This window comes from Polypterus senegalus, chromosome 8 (assembly GCF_016835505.1).
Source record: "Polypterus senegalus isolate Bchr_013 chromosome 8, ASM1683550v1, whole genome shotgun sequence".
In the NCBI taxonomy this organism is placed as follows: domain Eukaryota; kingdom Metazoa; phylum Chordata; class Cladistia; order Polypteriformes; family Polypteridae; genus Polypterus; species Polypterus senegalus.
The window spans coordinates 107,364,839-107,384,974 of record NC_053161.1 but is presented as its reverse complement, the minus strand read 5'-3'; the positions used below and the strand labels follow the sequence as shown (position 1 = coordinate 107,384,974).

The following is a 20,136-nucleotide window of genomic DNA, read 5'->3' as shown; positions in this document are numbered from 1 at the left end:
CACCTTTAGCTGGTGTGCAGGTAATTTTATGAGATGGTTTGTATGAATGTTCCAAATCGTTATTTGTTTAAGCCTGTTTGTCCTACAGTAACAGCCATGTGTTTTTTTTTTTTTTTTTTATTTATTTATTTATATATATATATATATATATATATATATATATACACTTTCATTCAGATTCATCTGTCACTGAAAATGAAACTCCGAATGAAGCTTCTGCATCCAAAAATGACAATGGGAGGCAAGTAAAATGCTCTATTTTTTATACAATAATTGAAACATTTCAATAATGGATTTATGTCAAAGTTGCACAGGCAGGCATAGGTATAGAAATTTCTGTTGCTGTCGCACTAATCCAGAATCTTGGGTCTGAATCTTGACTTGCTAATTGTCACATTTGGTGTGCACACCCTCCTAGCGTTTGCTTTGGTCAGTCTTGAGGTATTGTGGTTTTCTTCCTGTTAAAGATGTGCAAGTCAGGTTGATAGACCTCTCTCAATTCTACTCCATATGTGCGAGCATGTAAGAGAGTCAATCTCCGAGCATAGTCTTTCTAACACCCTTGGGCCATTTTGCTGTCAGATAAAGAAAATTGAGGCAAGGATTCCATCCGTCAGATCATATAAAAAACTTTGTGATTCTTGGTTTTCATGTGATGATTTCATCATACTGTCCAATGAATTGAATTGTCAATCCAGTTCCAGAAAACAGTGTAGCTGCTGTTATACTTTATGCTTACTGTATTACATGGTATGCGTCTGATTTTAATCTTAGGTAAATAGACTCTTCACTAATCTGGCTTAGTTTCTTTATTCTTAACTCTTGTCAATTATTTTTTGCTGCCTTTTAAACATACAGCAATAAATTTCTTTATTTGCGTACCACCTTAATTATTATACATCCTTGATTGTCTAAATTAGATTTTGGGTCACCATTGCCACCTCTAGACTTGTCTTTCTTTTGTTGTTGTTCTTAATATCTCGAAAGAAATAATGAAGAAACCTTGATAATGTTTTATGGCAAGCTGCCCATTAAGCCTCTGAATGCCATGGTTTGAAAAAATAGTTGCATAGTTATTTGTGTATACAATCCCAAAGCTTCACCTACAACCCTCATAGAAATTGTATTAAAGCAGCCATTTAAATCACACCTACAGTATATTCTCTTTCTTTAAAGTAAAAGTGCCTATGCGATGCCCAAGGTTCAAAACAAAGTTGTAGAAGTGAACAAAAATAAAACTGGCCATCTGAAAACCATCCTGCTTTACGCTCCAAACGGTTCACATGGTAAAGGATATAAAATAGCAAAAATCAAATGTTTTGGAATATAGCACTATGGAATTAAAAAAAACACTGACTGTCCTGTACACCAATTTTGCTGCTTTTTCAGTTCAACCATACATTATTTAAAAACTTAAAAAATAAGTTAAATAGAAAATAAAACCAAGCAATTGCATTTTGATTAACAAATCGTTACAATATTAAGTCCAATAATATTGGAATTCACACGTAAATGATAGACAATGTGGGAGTGGGGAGCAAAAATAAAGTCTGATTCCATAAGTAAAAATAAAATTTAAATTTACACATACTGAATATACTGTGATCTTCAGATCAAACTTTATTTAAGCATAGAGCAGCAAAGGTTTTCCTTTTATGAAATGGTAGGAGGTTTCTTCAGTTTATGCTTCCATGATTGTTAATTTTTAGGCTTATATATTTTTTCAGAATATATTTGTTATAAAAAGACGGTTATTTTTCTATTACATAGAAAAAGAACATTCCTTTTCACGTTTATATTATGTAAACTACTTTATGTGCTATACTAATCATAAAAGTACCACAGATCAGTCATTTTGTTGAAGCTACTGGCGGACCAGGCAATTGCATGACTTGTCATTCAATAAATAGCAAGACAGTAGCACACATGAGGCTGTGATAACCCTATCAAATGAGACATCGCTTTAATTGCACAGACTACAAGGCAGGAACTTTCCTTGAAGAGGGAAGTAGTTATTTCACAAGGCATACTATCACTTGCTGCTCACATGTGGGTAGTTTGAAGTTGCCCAATATTCTATCCTGTGGGGGAGAAAAAGTAGAGAAACACCTCCACAGAAAAATGAGTGACCACACAAGCTGTTTGTCAGGGTTCCAATCCAGGAGTGTGGAGCTGAAAGGCATTACTAGAAACCAATTGTGCCACTTTCATTGTTGTTTTTATGGTTACAGCCATGTAGAAAGAGTACATTGTAATGCTAGTGGTGCTGCACTGTTTTTTTTTTTTCTTTCTTTAACTGTATTTCTTTTTATATAGTCCTAGGCATTAAAGCTGCTATAGCATGTACATTTTAATAGATAACTCTTTGAACAGGGTCAGTATTTTTTTTGGAGCGGTGGGCTGGGACCTATATATTATGCTCTGATTTTAAGAAACTGGGCACTAGTTTTTGCAAGATCCATTGGAGCTGACCTTTTGTCTGGTGAACGTACTTGATGGGTTTGTGTAAAATGTTGCATGTTAAGTCAGCATCCTGTTTTGGTTATGTGTATAATTCATGTGCATACATTTGAATACATAAGTGTAGGTGATGCCTAGCTATATTTCAATTAATCATGCCTGATATTAATTTAAAAACCTAAACCTTTTTTGTGAAAAAATATTTGATCAAACGGTTTTTTCTCTGTACTCTAGTGCATCTCCAAATGACCTCAATGACAAGGAAATTGAGGTGAGTGATTTTTACTTTTAAATTGAATCCAGTCTTTTTCAAACTTGAGGAATACAAAACAAAAATGTTGCAAGGTTTACCCCCCCAAGTGGTTTTGAGAGAGCTTGTTCTATTTTTGGAATTGTATCCATTTGCCAATTTTTCTAAAACAACCTGTATGTGTGAAAATTGTTATGTTATTAGTTTATTTTTCGGTGGATGACTGAAAATTTAAAAGTTTGCTTCTAATGCTCTTGGCATGAGTTAGCATCAGATTGTTTGCTTATTTTCAGCCTTCTACCTGCTACAATTTCCTGACTTATCATTTAGACTAAGATTGTTGAAGGAAGCCAGCGAAGCACAGTATTGACTGCTTTCTGTTATGCTGTCTTTTTCATATTTGTGTACATATGTATGAATATATGTGTATGTATTATATATACTCTTCCTCTCTCAATGGTATCCTCTTTAATAAAAACCCTGTGTACATCCAGGTGTCCGTGTGTGTGTGTCTTCTGGTGAAGTGCGCATGCGCGGGGCCACACGGCACATGTTCATTCTCTTCCTGTGCATTCCCTGTGTGTGCAGAAAGAGACATGCACAGGTGCGTGCGCGAGAGAGACACACACACAGGCACGACAGACAGACAGACAGACAGAGGCGTGCACTTAAGAGAGACGCACACATGCTCAGGCCCGTGAGGGAGACAAGCACACCCACACACACACAGTCGCGTGCGTGCATTGTTGCAATGTTACTTTTCTTGGTTGTTTATTAAATTACGGATTTTTTCAAATGTTCATTTTTTTCCCTGTGCTTAAAACTCATTTAAAAAAAAGTGTTTTTAGCGAGCAGGTCGTAAGGCTATAGCGCAAACTCTTGCAGTGTTAGTTTTCTCTGTTGTTCAAGGTTTTCTTGGTGTTATTCAATGTTTTTACATTTAGTTTACTATTACGCTGTGCATTCAATGGTATAATTAACTATATTTGTGTTTAGAAACTTAAAAAAATATATATTTACATACAGTTCATACGGTCTGGAACGGATTAATTATATTTACATACAGTCCTATGGTGGAAATTACTTCAATTCACGACCAAATCGGGTTACAACCAGAGTTTTGGAAGGAATTATGGCCGTGAACCGAGGTTCCACTGTATTACTGTCAGACAAAATTACAGGCATTTTATGGAAATATAAACCAGTATTACTGAGAGAGAAAATTAAAGGCACACAATACAGTGATGCATATTACAGCCACATACAAGGTCCCTTGCCACACGTCCCTTAATATAGACTGTTCATACAAATGTTTATGCACTGCTGTTTTAGCGCCTGTTATTGTAATGGGTTTAATGTCTAGTCTTTTAATAAATAAAGTACAGCTCCTGAGATGGATAATTGCAGTGAAATGGTAAAAATGGTGATGGGGTGCACAATAAACTTCAGAAACCTTTTCTTATAAGAGATTCATGCTCTGAAAAAGAGAATTGACATAACCTTTTATATTTGCTGTAGCATCAGTTGCCAATAATAGTTTTTTTTTTAACCCCCATCAAATCTGATCCATTTGTATTTTTAAATAAAGACATTAACTTGATGAAGTAGGTGACTGTCCATATCAAGATTCCAGAGATTCTTAGAATTTTGATTTTCTTGTGGAAAAATTGGGAAAGATTACTGTGAGTTTAAACAAACAAATGTTTCTCTAGTTTCACTTGCTAGTTCTGTTTTTTTTCCCCCTTCTCAGGCTGAATTTCATCGATTATCACTGGGTTTTAAGTGTGATATGTTTACTTTGGAGAAGAGGTTAAGATTGGAAGAAAGATCTAGGTATCTGGCTGAAGAGAATTTGAAGAAAGAAGTTAACAGTTGTAAAGAATTAATTGAGGTTAGGTCATCATCTTATGTAAGCAAAATAAGTGTGTTTCAAGCACTTGCCTTGTTCCACTTCTTCTTCTTTGGTATTTTAATGCTGCCGTTTGCCTTGTTTCTCTTCAATGAGTCTCAATAAAAGTTGGATTAAACTGGATTATGTCGTTTACCTAGACATAAAAATTAAACCCCTTATGTTTAGTAGTTAAATATTTGTTTACTGCTGCAACATTTCTATTCATGTAATCTGTAAGTAATCTAAATGATAGTACTGTAGGGCAGCAACGTTGTAGCGTTGATGCCTATCAATAAGGAGACTGAGACAGAGGTTCATGCCCTAGGTGTTCCCTGTGTAGAGTTTGCATGTTCTCGTGTCTGTGTAGGTTTCCTTTAAAAGTTCAAAGACAAGCCAGTTAGAGTGAGTGTGTATGGGAATGTTCACCCTTCAATTGGCTAGTGTCCTGTCCAGGGATTGTTCTTTCCTTGCACCGGATGCTTTCTGGATCAGGTTTAAGCTTCACGGTGACCCAATGAAATTGAATGAATGGTGTTTAGCAGCATTTCCATAAAAAAGAAAAACTGCAGTAACATTTTTTCAGGAAAATGAATATCTGTATAATACACCCATTTTCCTCTTAACCTAACCTGCTTTTTCATTCTCATTCTATAGGCTCTGGGCCCTTTTTGTAAGGATAGCAATCAGACTGGAGAAATCCTTGACAGACTCCATAAAAACATTGATGTTCTTATGAAGTCTATGAATCGAGTTGCAACAAACTCTGAAATGCTTGGAGCAATTCACCAGGTAGCAAAGCCTATTGTAGACAAAATACACTTCTTTTAACTGTTGAATCTAATATAATTATTATAATCCTATTTGCAGAGCAGGTTTCATCCCAGTTAAGGCATGAACGTTATTACTAAAGTTGAACTATATGAAGTCCAGGAAAGTTTTCAGATAAGACACATGGTGGGCTGTCGACAAACAAACTGGAAATCCATGCTAGTCATTTCTATTGGTAATCAACAAATGTACTGTATGACCTGCCTCTTGGTTTACCACTTAATGTTGTCTTTGTGTCAGTTATAATGACATATTTTTAGAACTAAGACCCATTTCAGTGTAGCAAGGGAAGTTTGTGAGTAATTTGTCACTTGGGCTTGATCTCTGGTCTCGGAAAGGTGACATTCGTTTACATAAATATGCCATTTTGATGTTCCTATAATGGGTGTTTTTAAATCATCTTTAGAACAGCAACATGTAGATTTTAGTAGTTATATTCCTCATTGTTAAAATCTGATCCGGTTTCATTTTTCCAATATGCATAGGAGGAGGGTATTCTTATTATCTATTACTTATGCTTTTTTGGTTATTGTGGTTTCAGGAAAGCAGAGTCAGCAAAGCTGTGGAAATCATGATTCAGCATGTGGAGAATCTGAAACGAATGTATGCAAAGGAGCATGCTGAACTTGAGGAGCTGAAACAGAATCTTCTGGAGAATGAGAGGTCATTTGGCTCCTACTTAGACAGAGGTAACTAAAGTTGTGTGCACCAAAAATCTACCATTGCTTTCATCTGTTCAGGAAATTGTCCACAAAATGTGCATGTGCTTGAATGAGAGAGAGTGAGTTAATACTGCATTATTTGTTTTTCTATGTCATCTTCAATTTATTTTGCAGATAATCTGGGGGGTAAGAAATTACCAAATTCTCAGTTTAACAAGGCAAGTAAATTCACATTTCCTTTTTCTTAGTATTGTAAAAAATTACTTTTTGAGTTATTTTTATTACCGTTTTAAAACTTTGCTTTTATCTGAATAGATTTTAAATTTGGTGCAGGTCACAGCTTTATCTTGATTAACTTTTGCATATGCGTAGTCTGTTGTGTACTGCATATTTTAATGGATGAAGTATATTGTTTTGGGGGAGGGGGTAATTTCTCTGAAGAAATTGTGTAAAAAAAAAAAAAAAAAAAGTGTTCTAATTGAAGATATTGCTAAAAAAATGGGCACGGCTGAGCAAGAATGAAAAATGTTGAAGACAGCATCATTTTGTTGCTGCCTTTTGCTGGGTTTCCATGTAGTTGCATAGTATGTATCCATGAAACTATTTGGGTAAATACTGGTGAAGTGGACACCCAAAGTAGTGATGAGTGAACATGTCAAGTTTACCTTTCTAGAAAGCTTTATTTTTTTGGTCTGGAAAACAAGATATTGCTCCCTGAAGTATCGTTGCACAGTTTTGCTTTTCCAGTGTGTTTATTTTTTCCTCCCTCACACTCTCCTGGCCCAAAGGAACCCTCACCAGGGTTATTATTTATTATAATTTTTGCAAAAAGAAAAAAGTGTGTTTTTTTAGTCAAATGGAAAAACTGGTGTGTCACATCACATAATGTTAGTCAGCAATATCAAACAATAATAAAGAATCTAGACAGTGGTAAAAGGACTTTAATGTATGGCAAAGGCGTTGCCAATTGCACCTAGCATTGCAAATTAACTGCAGTGTCCAAAGTCATAGTTAAGTCATGGTCATCCAAGATGGCTGTTGGGAAGGAGATATGCCTTGACTCCACTGTTTGATTTTCATCAGTGAAGCAAAACTTTTTTTGTCTAGCTAGGGGACTTGCTTACAGATAACCACTCTACTATACTTTTTTTTTTTTTTTTTTTTTAAATGATATCCTAATTGCATAATGTTGGTTGATGTGGAACCCTTGAGGAAATCACCTCTGTGTATGGTGTTGCTGAAATGAGTCATAACTGTAAATAAGAGGTAATGTGGAAAAAAAGATTTTGAAAGTATGATCATCATTGAGAATTTTGGGGAATTTTAAAGATAAACAAATGGATTGGAACAGTGGCTGCAATAGTTACTATAATGCAAGATCACAATTTTCAAAAGAAATTCTCATTTTACTAGTCAGTCTGCATCTTTATCCTTTAATATGGTCAGTAGCTGTAGATAGCGACCAAAAAATTTTATTTTCAAGCACTCCAAAATTAAGATTAAGTAGCTCCACTGTCCAGGAGTATCACCAAATGTAGTAGAGCTATTGCTCACACAGCTTGTGAGGCTGCATTTGAAATGATTTGTATTTATTAGGAAGCTCCATTGAGAATCGTATTGAGTATGTCTTTAGATGCAGACAGTCTGGAGGGAAATAACTTGCTGATGACCAGGTATTCCAGAAAAGCCTGAATTTACTAGGGAATCCTAAGGATACTAGGTAATCTGCTCATCTTTTTGTCATTATGACCACCCTTATGGTGGTAAGTGGTTCAGACAACAGACTTAAGGATATTCTTGTTAAAGTGATTATCAGAATTGAAAAAAATCATTTATATTTCAGCTGTGGTATTTGAATACAATTAGTCCAATGTTGGAAAGATTAAATCATTATGCTAAGTTTGTGATTCCTATTTCTAAATACTATAAAATGTAAGTGAAAAATAGGATTCCCAAGTAAGTTGAGATTTTATAATCTTTTTCTACTTTTTGACTACATTCCTAATTGTTTTAGGAAGTTGTTCTTTTATAGGAATTAAGATGGGATTTAACATTGTTATTTGTTATTAAACAGTCTAACTCTCAAAGACGAGTAAGCATTGCTGCAATTCCCAGAAATGTTGGAAATGCTGTTCTTTTTGAACTGGTAAGCATTTAAATTTCCAGAGTGACTTTTGATGGTCACATTTTTAATGATTGATTAAGATTAACACAATGTAAATTTTTGGTTTTTACTTATTATTGCAAACCTCTTTGCCCACTTTCCACCTTGTACTTATTAAATACCAAAAAAGCAAAGGATACACAGTAGTTGAACAGTAAGGCTGCAGACTCTCCAAAAAATTTTTTTTTTTTTTTTTTGGAAAACAATGGATGTTGTTCTATAAAGTATCATTGTACAGTACTACTAACCACCACCCCCACCAAAAAAGGGTGTTTTTAGGATAAATCTTCGTCTTCTTCTTTCGGCTGCTCCCATTAGGGGTTGCCACAACGGATCATCATCTTCCATATCCGTCTGTTGTCTTCATCCTGCTCTGCTATACCCATCACCTGCAGGTCTTCTCTCACCACATCCATAAACCTTCGCTTAGGCCTTCCTCTTTTCCTTTTCCCTAGCAGCTCTATCCTTAACGCCCTTCTCCCAATATACCCTGCACATGTCCAAACCAACACAATCTCGTTTCTCTAACTTTGAGCTGACCCTCTAATGTGCTCATTTCTAATCCTGTTCATCCTCGTCACGCCCAGTGCAAATCTTAGCATATTTAACTCTGGCACCTCCAGCTCTGTCTCCTGATTTCTGGTCAGTGCCACCGTCTCCAACCCATATAACATAGCTGGTCTCACTACCGTCCTGTAGACCTTCCCTTTCACTCTTGCTGATACCCATCTGTCACAAATTACTCCTGACATTTTTCTCCACCCATTCCACCCTGCTTGCACTCTCTTCTTTACCTCTCTTCCACAATCCCCATTACTCTGTACTGTTGATCCCAAGTATTTAAACTCATCCACCTTCGCCAACTCTACTCCCTGCATCCTCACCATTCCACTGAACTCCCTCTCATTTACACACATGTATTCTGTCTTCTTCCTACTGACCTTCATTCCTTTCCTCTCTAGAGCACATCTCCACCTCTCCAGGGTCTCTTCAACCTGCTCACTACTATCGCTACAGATCACAATGTCCTCAGCAAACATCATAGTCCATGGGGACTCCTGTCTAATCTCGTCTGTCAACCTGTCCATCACCATTGCAAATAAGAAAGGGCTCAGAGCAGATCCCTGATGTAATCCCACCTCCAACTTGAATGCATCCGTCACTCCTGCCGTATACCTCACCACTGTCACACTTCCCTCATACATATCCTGTACAACTGTTACATACTTCTCTGCCACTCCCGACTTCCTTATACAGTACCACAGCTCCTCTTGAGGCACCCTGTCATAGGCTTTCTCCAGGTCCACAATGACTCAATGCAACTCCTTCTAGCCTTCTCTAAACATCTCCATCAACATCCTCGGAGCAAACATTGCATCGATGGTGCACTTTCTTGGCATGAAACCATACTACTGCTCATTAATCATCACCTCACTTCTTAACCTAGCTTCCACTACTCTTTCCCATAACTTCATGCTGTGGCTCATCAATTTTATTCCCCTGTAGTTACTGCAGTCCTGCACATCCCCCAATTCTTAAATATCGGCACCAGTATACTTGACCACTGCTCAGGCATCCCCTCACTTTCCAAGATTCCATTAAAAAATCTGGTTTAAAAACTCCACTGCCATCTCTAATAAACACCTCCATGCTTCCATAGGTATGTCATCTGGACCTACGGCCTTTCCATTTTTCATCCTCTTCAAAGCTGTCCTTACTTCCTCCTTGCTAATCCGTTGCACTTCCTGAATTATTATCTCCACATCCTCCAACCTCTTTTCTCTCTCGTTCTCTTCATTCATCAGCCTCTCAAAGTACTCTTTCCATTTGCTCAACACGCTCTTCTTGCTTGTGAGTACGTTTCCATCTTTATTCTTTATTACCCTAACCTGCTGCACATCTTTTCCAGCTTGGTCCCTCTGTCTAGCTAATCAGTACAGGTCCTTTTCTCCGTCCTTAGTGTCCAATCTCTAATACACCTCATCATATACCTTTTCTTTAGCCTTCGCCGCCTCTCTCTTCATCTTGCCTCTTATCTCCTTGTAATCTTGTCTACTCCTGTTGCTTTGACGTCACATATGATGAAGACCATGGAGCGGCTCCTGCTTCACCACCTGAGGCCACAGGTCTGCCATGCCCTTGACCCTCTGCAGTTCGCGTACAAGGAGAAGGTGGGAGCAGAGGATGCCATCATCTACATGCTACACCGATCCCTCTCCCACTTGGACAGAGGCAGTGGTGCTGTAAGAATCATGTTTTTGGACTTCTCTAGCACCTTCAACACCATCCAACCTCTGCTCCTTAGGGACAAGCTGACTGAGATGGGAGTAGACTCACACCTGGTGGCATGGATCCTGGACAATCCTACAGACAGACCTCAATATGTGCATCTTGGGAACTGCAGGTCTGACATTGTGGTCAACAACACAGGAGCACCGCAGGGGACTGTACTTTCTCCGGTCCTGTTCAGCCTATATACATCAGACTTCCAATACGACTCAGAGTCCTGCCACGTGCAAAGGTTCTCTGATGACACTGCTATTGTGGGCTGCATCAGGAATGGGCAGGAGGAGGAGTACAGGAAGCTAATCAAAGACTTTGTTAAATGGTGCAACTCAAACCACTTACACCTGAACACCAGCAAGACCAAGGAACTGGTGGTGGATTTTAGGAAGCCCAGGCCCCTCATGCACCCCATGATCATCAGAGGAGACTCTGTGCAGAGGGTACAGACCTATAAATACCTGGGAGTGCAGCTGGATGACAAATTGGACTGGACTGCCAATACTGATGCTCTGTGTAAGAAAGGACAGAGCAGACTATACTTTCTTAGAAGGTTGGCATCCTTCAACATTTGCAATAAGATGCTGCAGATGTTCTACCAGACGGTTGTGGCGAGTGCCCTTTTCTACGCGGTGGTGTGCTGGGGAGGCAGCATAAAGATGGACGCCTCATGCCTGGACAAACTTGTTAAGAAGGCGGGCTCTATTGTAGGAGTAAAGTTGGACAGTTTAACATCTGTAGCAGAGCGACGGGCATTAAGCAAACTCCTGTCAATCATGAAGAATCCACTGCATCCACTGAACAGTGTCATCTCCAGGCAGAGGAGTAGCTTCAGTGACAGACTTTTGTCACTGTCTTGCTCCACTGACAGACTGAGGAGATCGTTCCTCCCCTACACTATGCAACTCTTCAGTTCCACCCAAGGGAGTAAATGCTAACATTACTCAGTTATTGTCTGCTTTTACATGCATTTTTTATTACTCTCTAACATTGTTTTTTGTATCAGTATACTGCTGCTGGATTATGTGAATTTCCCCTTGGGATTAATAAAGTATCTAGCTAGCTAGCTAGCATAATCTCCTGTATTTCCTCATTCCACCACTAGGTTTCCTTTTCCTCCTTCCTCTTTCTAGATGTCATGCCAAGCACCCTTCTTGCTGTCACCCTTACTACATCTGCTGTAGTTTCCCAGTTGTCTGTCTCACCTCCTCCCTAAACTCATCCTCGCAGTCTTCCTTTTTCCAACTTCCACCATTTGATCCTTGGCTTTGCTCTCACTCTCTTCCTCTTCTTGATATCCAGTGTCATCCTACAGACCACCATCCTATGCTGCTTAATTACACTTTCCCCTGCCGCCACTTTACAGTCTTCAATCTCCTTCAGATCAACTTTTCAGCATAGGATGTAATCTACCTGTGTGCATCTTTCTCCACTCTTGTATGTAACCCTTTGTTTCTCCCTCTTCTTAAAATACGTGTTCACCACAGCCATGTCCATCCTTTTGGCAAAATCCACTATCCTCTGACCATCTTCATTCCTCTCCTTGACACCATACCTACCCATCACCTCCTTGTCTCCACTGTTTCCTTCACCAACATGCCTATTGAAATCCACTCCAATCACCACTTTTTGTACAATGTTCATCACTTCATCCAACTCACTCCAAAAATCTTTTCTCACCCATTGCACACCCAACTTGCGGTGCATATGCACTAACAACATTCATCATCACACCTCCAATTTCCAGATTCATAATCATTACTCTGCCTGACACTCTCTTCACCTCCAAAACACTCTTGACATACTGTTCCTTCAAAATAAATCCTACCCCATTTCTCCTCCCATCCACACCTGATAGAACAATTTGAATCCACCCCAATCCACCTGGCCTTACTCCCCTTCCATTTAGTCTCTTGCATGAACAATAAATCAACCTTCCTTCTCTCCATCTTATCTGCTAACTCTCTCCCCTTACCAGTTATACTGCCAACATACAAAGTTCCTGCCCTCCATTACAATCTCTTTACTTTCCCCCTCTCCTCTTGCCTCCGGACGCATCTCCCCCCTCTACTACTTCTCCTCCTTCTTTGGTCAACAGTAGCCCAATTTCCGAAGGCACCCTGTTGGCTAACAGTACTGGTGATGGTCGTTGTTAACCCGGGGCTCGACCGATTCGGTATGGAAATTTGTATTGTTGTCCATAGGGTTAGCAAGTAGAGATGAAGTGGCCAAATCAAGCAACTGGTACAACATGACTTTGCGAAACTACCAATGATAACAGCTGTGCCTAAAGAATCTGTGAAAGAGAGAATTGGCCAAATGCTGCCTGTATCCTGAACATAGCAGACAGTATATCAGGTGAATCAAGCATCATGGCAAGTGTGACAGAAATGGCTTTTTCTGTCTGTCCTTTTTGTCCACCTTTCCCCATTGCAGATGACCACAAGCTTATTTATAACATAATGCCAAACAAAATGGCAGCCCCAGACCCAGGTAGAAATAACAATATGTAGTACTGTATTTGGATAGGAATAACTTAACATTGGGATCTCAAAATAGTACTCTATTAATGCCATTGCAGTTTCCTCCCAACTGCAATGAACTGGCCAGGGACATCGTGGATTTAATTTAGATTGTAAAAATTCTGAGTAATTTCTGACTTTAGTAAAGAGGCAAACAAGTTTGAAATACACAAAAATACTTTAGTTAAAGGCTGGGATTATGGAGTTTTGAGATTTTCATTTTAGTTTGTTCACATATCACCAATGTTTATTTATATTTAGTTTATTTCTCTGTTTGCCTTAATTTCAGTTCTAGTTCTTGTAAAACACAAAACAATATTTTTCAGTTCTTGTTTTTGTTATGAAAATATCACTGAATTGTACTAATATTATGTTAAAAAAAAGTCAGAACTAAATGAAATAAAAATTAAAATTTTAAACACGGAACTAAATAGAAATAATTGTCGACTCCACTGAAAATTAGAACAAAATAAATAAAAATTATAAAAATGTGTCAATTTATAAAATAAAATAAAAAGTAAAACTATAATTAATATCAAAACTGAAACAGGAGGGTGTTTTGAAAGAAGTGTAACAAGACTACTTTACGAATGTTGACCCAAAAAAGTGACAAATGTTGTAAACTATTTAGGTAGGCAACGTTTACTTTAATTAAAGCAAAAGATCATTGAACCTTACATTAACTTAGGAAATCTCACATGAAAACATTAGAAATTAGTAAGATATTCACAAAACAGGATAGTTTTCAAGTTCTTTTTTTTAATCACACTGCTGGAGCCAGGTGTACAACTGAGTATGGGCAGATGATTCCATGAGTGGTGGCCTGTAAATGAAAAGTGCCTGAGTTGAGGTTTGATGCCTTGTGGACTTGATATCACCAGATCACATATATTATCAGACCTCAGTGGGCAGGAAGCAGTATAGGATGTCTTAAGGGTTTCCAAATAATCATAAGTAGAAACATAAACTGCAAGCAGGCATCAATGACTTGAACTTGATGGATGCTGCTACAGGAAGCTAGTCATGTGCTCCAAGAGTGGCAGGCACTCATCTTAGTTGCATTTTGGAACATCTGTAATGGCTTTATAGTATGTGAAGGTACCCTGCCAGTAAGGAGTTGCAGTAGTCAAATCACACCATAACCAGTGCTTGGACAAGGAAGTTAGTTGCATATTTTAGTCAGATGTGTCAGATCTTATTGATATTATTCAGAGTGAATCTGTATTAATAGGAATTAGCTGGTCGTCAGTCAGCTCCGCAGAGTTGCAGGATGCCTTGGTAGGAGCTAATGATATTGAGCTGTGCTTTGCAAAGATACTGTGTTGAATCAAGGCGTAGGGTGAAATTGATAGGGATATCTCAGCCTAGATATGTCATCAATCTGTTCAAAACTGGTCTCCTAAGATATTCAAGTGATTCTAGCCAAAAATATGTTGTATTTTGGCAGTGATATACGCAAACACATTTGGTAATAGGTTCTATTGAGGAGCTACTGTATACAAGGAGAAGGTCCAGCACTGATCCTTGGTGTTACACACGTGCTTGTCTAATGTAACTTGCATAACCTTGCCCGATAGGATCTGTCCAAGAGAGAGGACTGAAAATATCAGAGCAGTCTCAATTATGCCTAGAAAAGAGTGGCAAGAAAGATTTGATGATTTACAATAAAATTACAGAAGATAAGTTGAAAATAATGAGAACAGATGACATACTGGCAGCCCTAGCTAGCTGTAGTGTGTAAACAATGGTCAGGAGGGTATTCTTAAAGGAATGGCTTCTGTTAAACTAATGTTGGTTAGAATTTAACAAATCCTTCTGCTAAAGGAAAGAAGAAAATTGGGTTTAGAAAGCACCTTCAATAGTTTTAAATATAAAGGCAGAAGACTGGCCTGTTGGGTCAAGGAGGGACTTTTTGAGCAGTGGTGTTATATGAGAGCTCATTTTAATGCTGAGGAAGATATGATTGTGCAGAGTGAGGTGGTGTTGAAATCTGCGAGTACCAAAATAAATGAGAGGAAGAGAGCCCGAGGGAGGCACCAGGGGATGGGGTCTACAAGTAGTGGGACAGTTGGAGAGTAAGTTTGCTGAGCAGAAACATGCATGTGCCTTGATGTATAAAACTGTCACTATGGGTAAGTGTGACAATAGTGACTGTATAAAATTATAAAGTAACAGTTATTAGGAGTAATGTGAATAAAGCTATTCTGATCTGATGAGGTTTTTCTTCACTTTCAGGGATTTGGATCAATAACACCAGCTAATTTTTTTCAGGTGGTGCTGGGTTACATAACAGTAATCTTTTTCTTTCACAATACAATACCTGTTATAATAAAATATATCTTGATTATTTGATGCAAATTTAGGTAAGCAAGTAAGCAGTTTTTCACTAAAACTGCAGATCATATATAGTGTTAATGTTGCCTCTAATGTATAAAGGACAGATAACATGGCAAGCCAAATTACATTTAGAACTTTTAAGTTATCTTAAAGTCTCATATCTTAAATGCATTTTATGATCTAACATATAGTATGTTCTGAGAGAAAATGCACACAGCTATTTTAAAATGTCTGAACCATATTTTCAGATGCCTTAAAATGATTTCCTGCCCAGCTCTCACATATCTCTGAATGTTTATTTAGTAACCGGTAAAGTGTACTTGCAAATAACTTTTTTTTTTTTTTTTTTTGCTTAAACCAACTTATTTTAATCTGAGTTCTGTGTTGGTTTAAACAAAGCAACACATATTCAAGACAGGAAGTTATAACATATGGTAAAATATAAGTATAAACAAACTTGAAATGACCCATACATTTTTACATTTTTAACCAGTGTGAACTACTGTCCATAAAAGTAAATAATACAGGATAGCATTGTTCACAGAAAAGTGTTTTTGTATGTGTGTGTGTGTAGCAGTGGCAGTTTAAGTTGCACAAAAAATGTTGAGACTGAACTGGCAGCTTTGTGGTTTGCATAAGGACGTTATGACAAAAGTAAGCCTTTCAGCCCTTGATTTCTTGTCAGTCCCTATTTGCATAATACTGTCAAGCGATTATTTGAAGGCCTGCAATGTCCTCCTGTAAAGCAGAATACTTGCTAAGTTTTCTTGTGCAACTGTTTTGAAGAGACATTTCTTCACATTTGTACAAGAGGTACCACCATCATTTACAAATTTATCAATTTCTGTTCAAATGCATACCTGTAGGGTCACTCTGCACTGTATTTTAAAAATGCATTTGAGGCCTTTAAAATCTTTAGTTGTAAGAAATATTAATAAAATCATTTTTCAATTCTGTAAAATCCAATTTGGTTTCTTAAAATGCTATTGGAGAAATCCTCATGCTGCCATCTCTGTAACTTCACTACATTGGATTTTGGAGGGAGTCACAAGCCTTCAGAAAAATGTCAAAGCTTTCTGTGATGCATGTTAACCACAGCCAGGTTCACAGAGGACAGGCTAATGAGCTTTGCATTTAAAACGTCTTTGTTCGAGTTTCACTAAATTGCTGATCACTTAGCAGTGTTTAGTTTTGATCCTGCAGTGCTGTAATCCAGTTTCTTAATCAGAAGTTGGTTTGTGTCTTTAATAAACATACTTTTCTCACATCTGCTTAATCCTGTTCTGGGTCTGGTTGTGTTGGGGCAAGGGGGGCAGAATCTAGCAGAGTCTGGTGGCACTACAGTAGGTGAAAGGCATGAAACGGAATGATGACCAGATGGGATCCAATATCCAGGAACCCAGGATGTCAGATCTATGAGTCAACATGAGTATTAGCCATTACTACACACCTCTGGTGGGATTAAAGTTAACCTACATTTGATAATACTGCTTGTCAAAGTAAAAGATAGTGAAGTTGTTGAAGTAATTTTAATGACTCATAAAAAAATATATATTAATATATGTATAAATGTGTATGTATATAAAATGTGTATATAAAAATGTGCTGTGTGTATATATTTATACATAGAAAAGTATTTTAAATAAAAAAAAATAAAAAAAAAACTGGCTTGTCAGATAGCCATCTTTATATCTACAAGGTTCTCCCTCTGTTGCACTTACATCCACAAACAGGTCCATTGCCATAGTCTATCATTATTGATTAGGCTCCATGTTTGTTTGCAAATCCTTATTTTTCAGAATCCAAATATCCATCTCAACGTACTGTTAACATTGCTCTGGAAAAATACACGCGCATATTGTAGCATTTGATACACAATTTTATTCATCATTTTCCTTTTGTTTGGCAACCTCTGTATGTCCTGTACTAGGCACTATAGAATCATGTTGACTTAAGTTGCGGATTGAAGTTCATTGCTTGATTGTATGCTTTCTGACTTTCATGTATGTCAAAATTTGTGTCTTGAAGCCTAAGCTCCATGAAACTGTAGGAGGAGATGTGCAGCCCAGACGGCCTCATACATGGTAGGTGTCCCAGAGTTGCGTAAAATAGAATTTGACTGCTTACATAAATACCAGTGAATGCCATCCTTTTTTATGTAAATTTACAAAAACATTTGTGTAGGTTACAAATTGTTTTCATTTGTTTTACATTTTCAATATTTGCTTCTGATATTAAATATTAAACTTCTTTGTTCTGTATTTGTGTTACATCATTCTTATGTAAGCAAAAGATAAGAATAATAATCCCAGACACAAGTGTAGACCGACATAAGAGTTTTGAAACTGGAAGTCTGCCACAATTCAAATTAAGTGAAGGAATCTTGCCAGTTGCATTGCCCAGTTGGAGTTAGTGGTCTATCCCTGAGCAAAGCAAGATTTAATGAATCCTATGAAGGGGGCATCGCCAGTCTATATGTTCAAGGCTGCCAGTCCCTTTGAAATGGAACAGCCAAAAGGGCTGGGCTGCCTTATTTTGGTCACTTCTTGGGGTGAGAGGAGTAGCTGAACCCCAAATTAGTTTTGTAAATAATAGCTAACAGCAAGGAGAGTTTCACTTCAGTATGCTTATTTGTAACGCACACCTTGCTGTTTGCATATCACATATTTATTAATATATTTGGTATTAATTACAGGAAAGGGCTGGGTGGAAAGCAATACACTCGCCCCACATTACAGCGATTCATTAGCACGTCCACATGGGCAGAGGCCGGTGAGCTCTCTTTAAACAAAGGGTAAGGATTTTTGTTAAAGAGTAAGGCAGAGTTTTGCTTTTCTTAAGTGCTAACTGTGTAAGCAAGCAAGACGTACAATATAATCACAATAAAAGTGAAAAATAAAGGCTGTGATCATCTGTAAACATATATACTGTAGTTCTTGTTATGCACTTTCTATGCCAGTTTTTTAAAAGCTAAATCGTATAAAAATGTAAGGCTGAGAATTCTGTGCTGACCTGTACGGGCTGAATGAGCATCCCTTCAGCATGTTTGCTGTAGTGTACAGTATATCTTATCAGTTCCTAACATATTTTTGTTGTAACTTTAAGATGGTTTTTCATTAACAGTGCATTCGATGTGCAAGTGGAATAGTCTGTACCCACTTACTTAGATTGGCAGATAACTTTTAAACTCTTTTTGCTATGAAAATCAAGTAAAGCAGGTTATCATAGTATAACAGATTCTGTTTGTCAAATACCAATATGTTTACAGGCCTGAACAAGAAACAGAAATCACTCCAACAGTGGAAAAGCGAGAGGAAGTACAGGAACGAAAAGCAAGCCTCTCAGAAAAGGGGAATAAAATATCAATTGCCTCCACAATGTTAGTTTTAAATACTTTCTTCCGCAACTCTGCTTTGAATAAAAAGCTTGCAGAATGGAAGTTTGCTGGTGCTTGATTAAGCTGCTTTTTTTCCTTTTTTGTTGTTCTTGTGACTGGAAGCTATTGACTTATGACTTTTCAATTTCTCCTTTAAAATATGAGCATACTGTGGGATTTGCCATTTCTGACTTAAGGAAGTGAGCCATGCGGTGTGCTCACATGACTTAACAAACCCAAAGGCTGTCTGCTTTTTTTTCCCTGGTTGAGGTCTCCTGCTTTCTAGCTTTATCTTTAAAAATAGTAAACTTTACAAGGAAAACAGCAACCTAATGAAATGTTTCTTTTCACAGCTATAACAGCCTGTTTTCACATATCGCTGATTACAGACAGAATTTCACTAAACCCACCAAAGGACTTTGGATCTCTCTGTTTATGATTGTGCTGTTTGCTGCCTTTATTGGCCTTATTGCAGGATTTGCCTTGCAGCCAGCTGCTGATGCTGCCCCCGTCGGGACAGGTGACTCCTGGGTAGCGATACAACAGCTTTTATGGCCTTACACTGGACTTCGACATCACGGTCAGCCTCCTGTTTAATTATAATCCCTTCTTGGGAAATGTTCACTTTTTTTTGGTCCACTTATTTAAACCATTTTTGTTTTATTGAAGAACTGGAGACACCTTATTCCTAGTTTGTGACTTTACTAAATTCTATATACACAAAACACTGTAATTCTAAAATAATGTTAAAGATACATTACACAGAAGATGTATATATTCAGTGCTCTTAATGTTTGGAGGAATAAAGAAATCCTTAAATTGTCAATTCTAAAAATAATTTGCTAACTTATTATAATCATTGTATCATTTTATTATGATTTGAGCTATTTATATTGTCAAAAATAATGTGTTTGTAGCGATCCTTAAAATAAAGACATTGCTTTTAAAAAAAGGTGTTTTACATTTTTAGTAAAGCTTCTAGAAAAATTCATTCAAAATATGTGCTTACACTAACACACTAATCATGATTTTTAAAAGGAGATATTGGATACAGAGTTATTGGACAATATGTAATCTGTTAAGCAAAATCAAGGTACATTATCAAAGTGGATTCAGGAATTAGATTTATTGACTGAATGCTGTAATATCAGGAAGCTCGCAGTCTGTTTACCCCATGTGTACCTTTTTAAATATGACCAGTTGCCTCATTTTTCAGATCAGCATTATCCATAACTTGCCTAAAAGTATTTAAAAAAATAATACAACTTAGAACACCCAAAGAGAGAACGTATTCAGGTATTAAATAATTTGGCTGATGCCTCTATCAAAGGTAACTTGCCACATTTGAACTGCATCATCCAGT

The 20,136-nt window shown here is 37.4% G+C and overlaps 1 protein-coding gene across 8 annotated transcripts in view; it reads left to right on the top strand.

The window, feature by feature from the left end:
* LOC120534195 (lymphoid-restricted membrane protein) overlaps positions 1-19,599 on the top strand; it is a 101,565-nt gene extending 81,966 nt beyond the window's left edge. For 4 of the 8 annotated variants that reach the window (XM_039761569.1, XM_039761570.1, XM_039761571.1 and 1 more), the window contains exons 25-35: positions 178-241; positions 2,695-2,731; positions 4,461-4,601; positions 5,256-5,390; positions 5,971-6,118; positions 6,266-6,309; positions 8,166-8,237; positions 17,426-17,481; positions 18,093-18,191; positions 18,666-18,776; positions 19,127-19,599. In XM_039761569.1, coding sequence (XP_039617503.1) covers positions 178-241; positions 2,695-2,731; positions 4,461-4,601; positions 5,256-5,390; positions 5,971-6,118; positions 6,266-6,309; positions 8,166-8,237; positions 17,426-17,481; positions 18,093-18,191; positions 18,666-18,776; positions 19,127-19,370 — 1,151 coding nt within the window. In that variant the 3' untranslated portion in view covers positions 19,371-19,599. The remainder of the gene's footprint in view (positions 1-177; positions 242-2,694; positions 2,732-4,460; positions 4,602-5,255; positions 5,391-5,970; positions 6,119-6,265; positions 6,310-8,165; positions 8,238-17,425; positions 17,482-18,092; positions 18,192-18,665; positions 18,777-19,126) is intronic. The other 4 variants (XM_039761572.1, XM_039761573.1, XM_039761574.1 and 1 more) reach the window with 4 other exon arrangements.
* Positions 19,600-20,136: the final 537 nt, after the last annotated feature.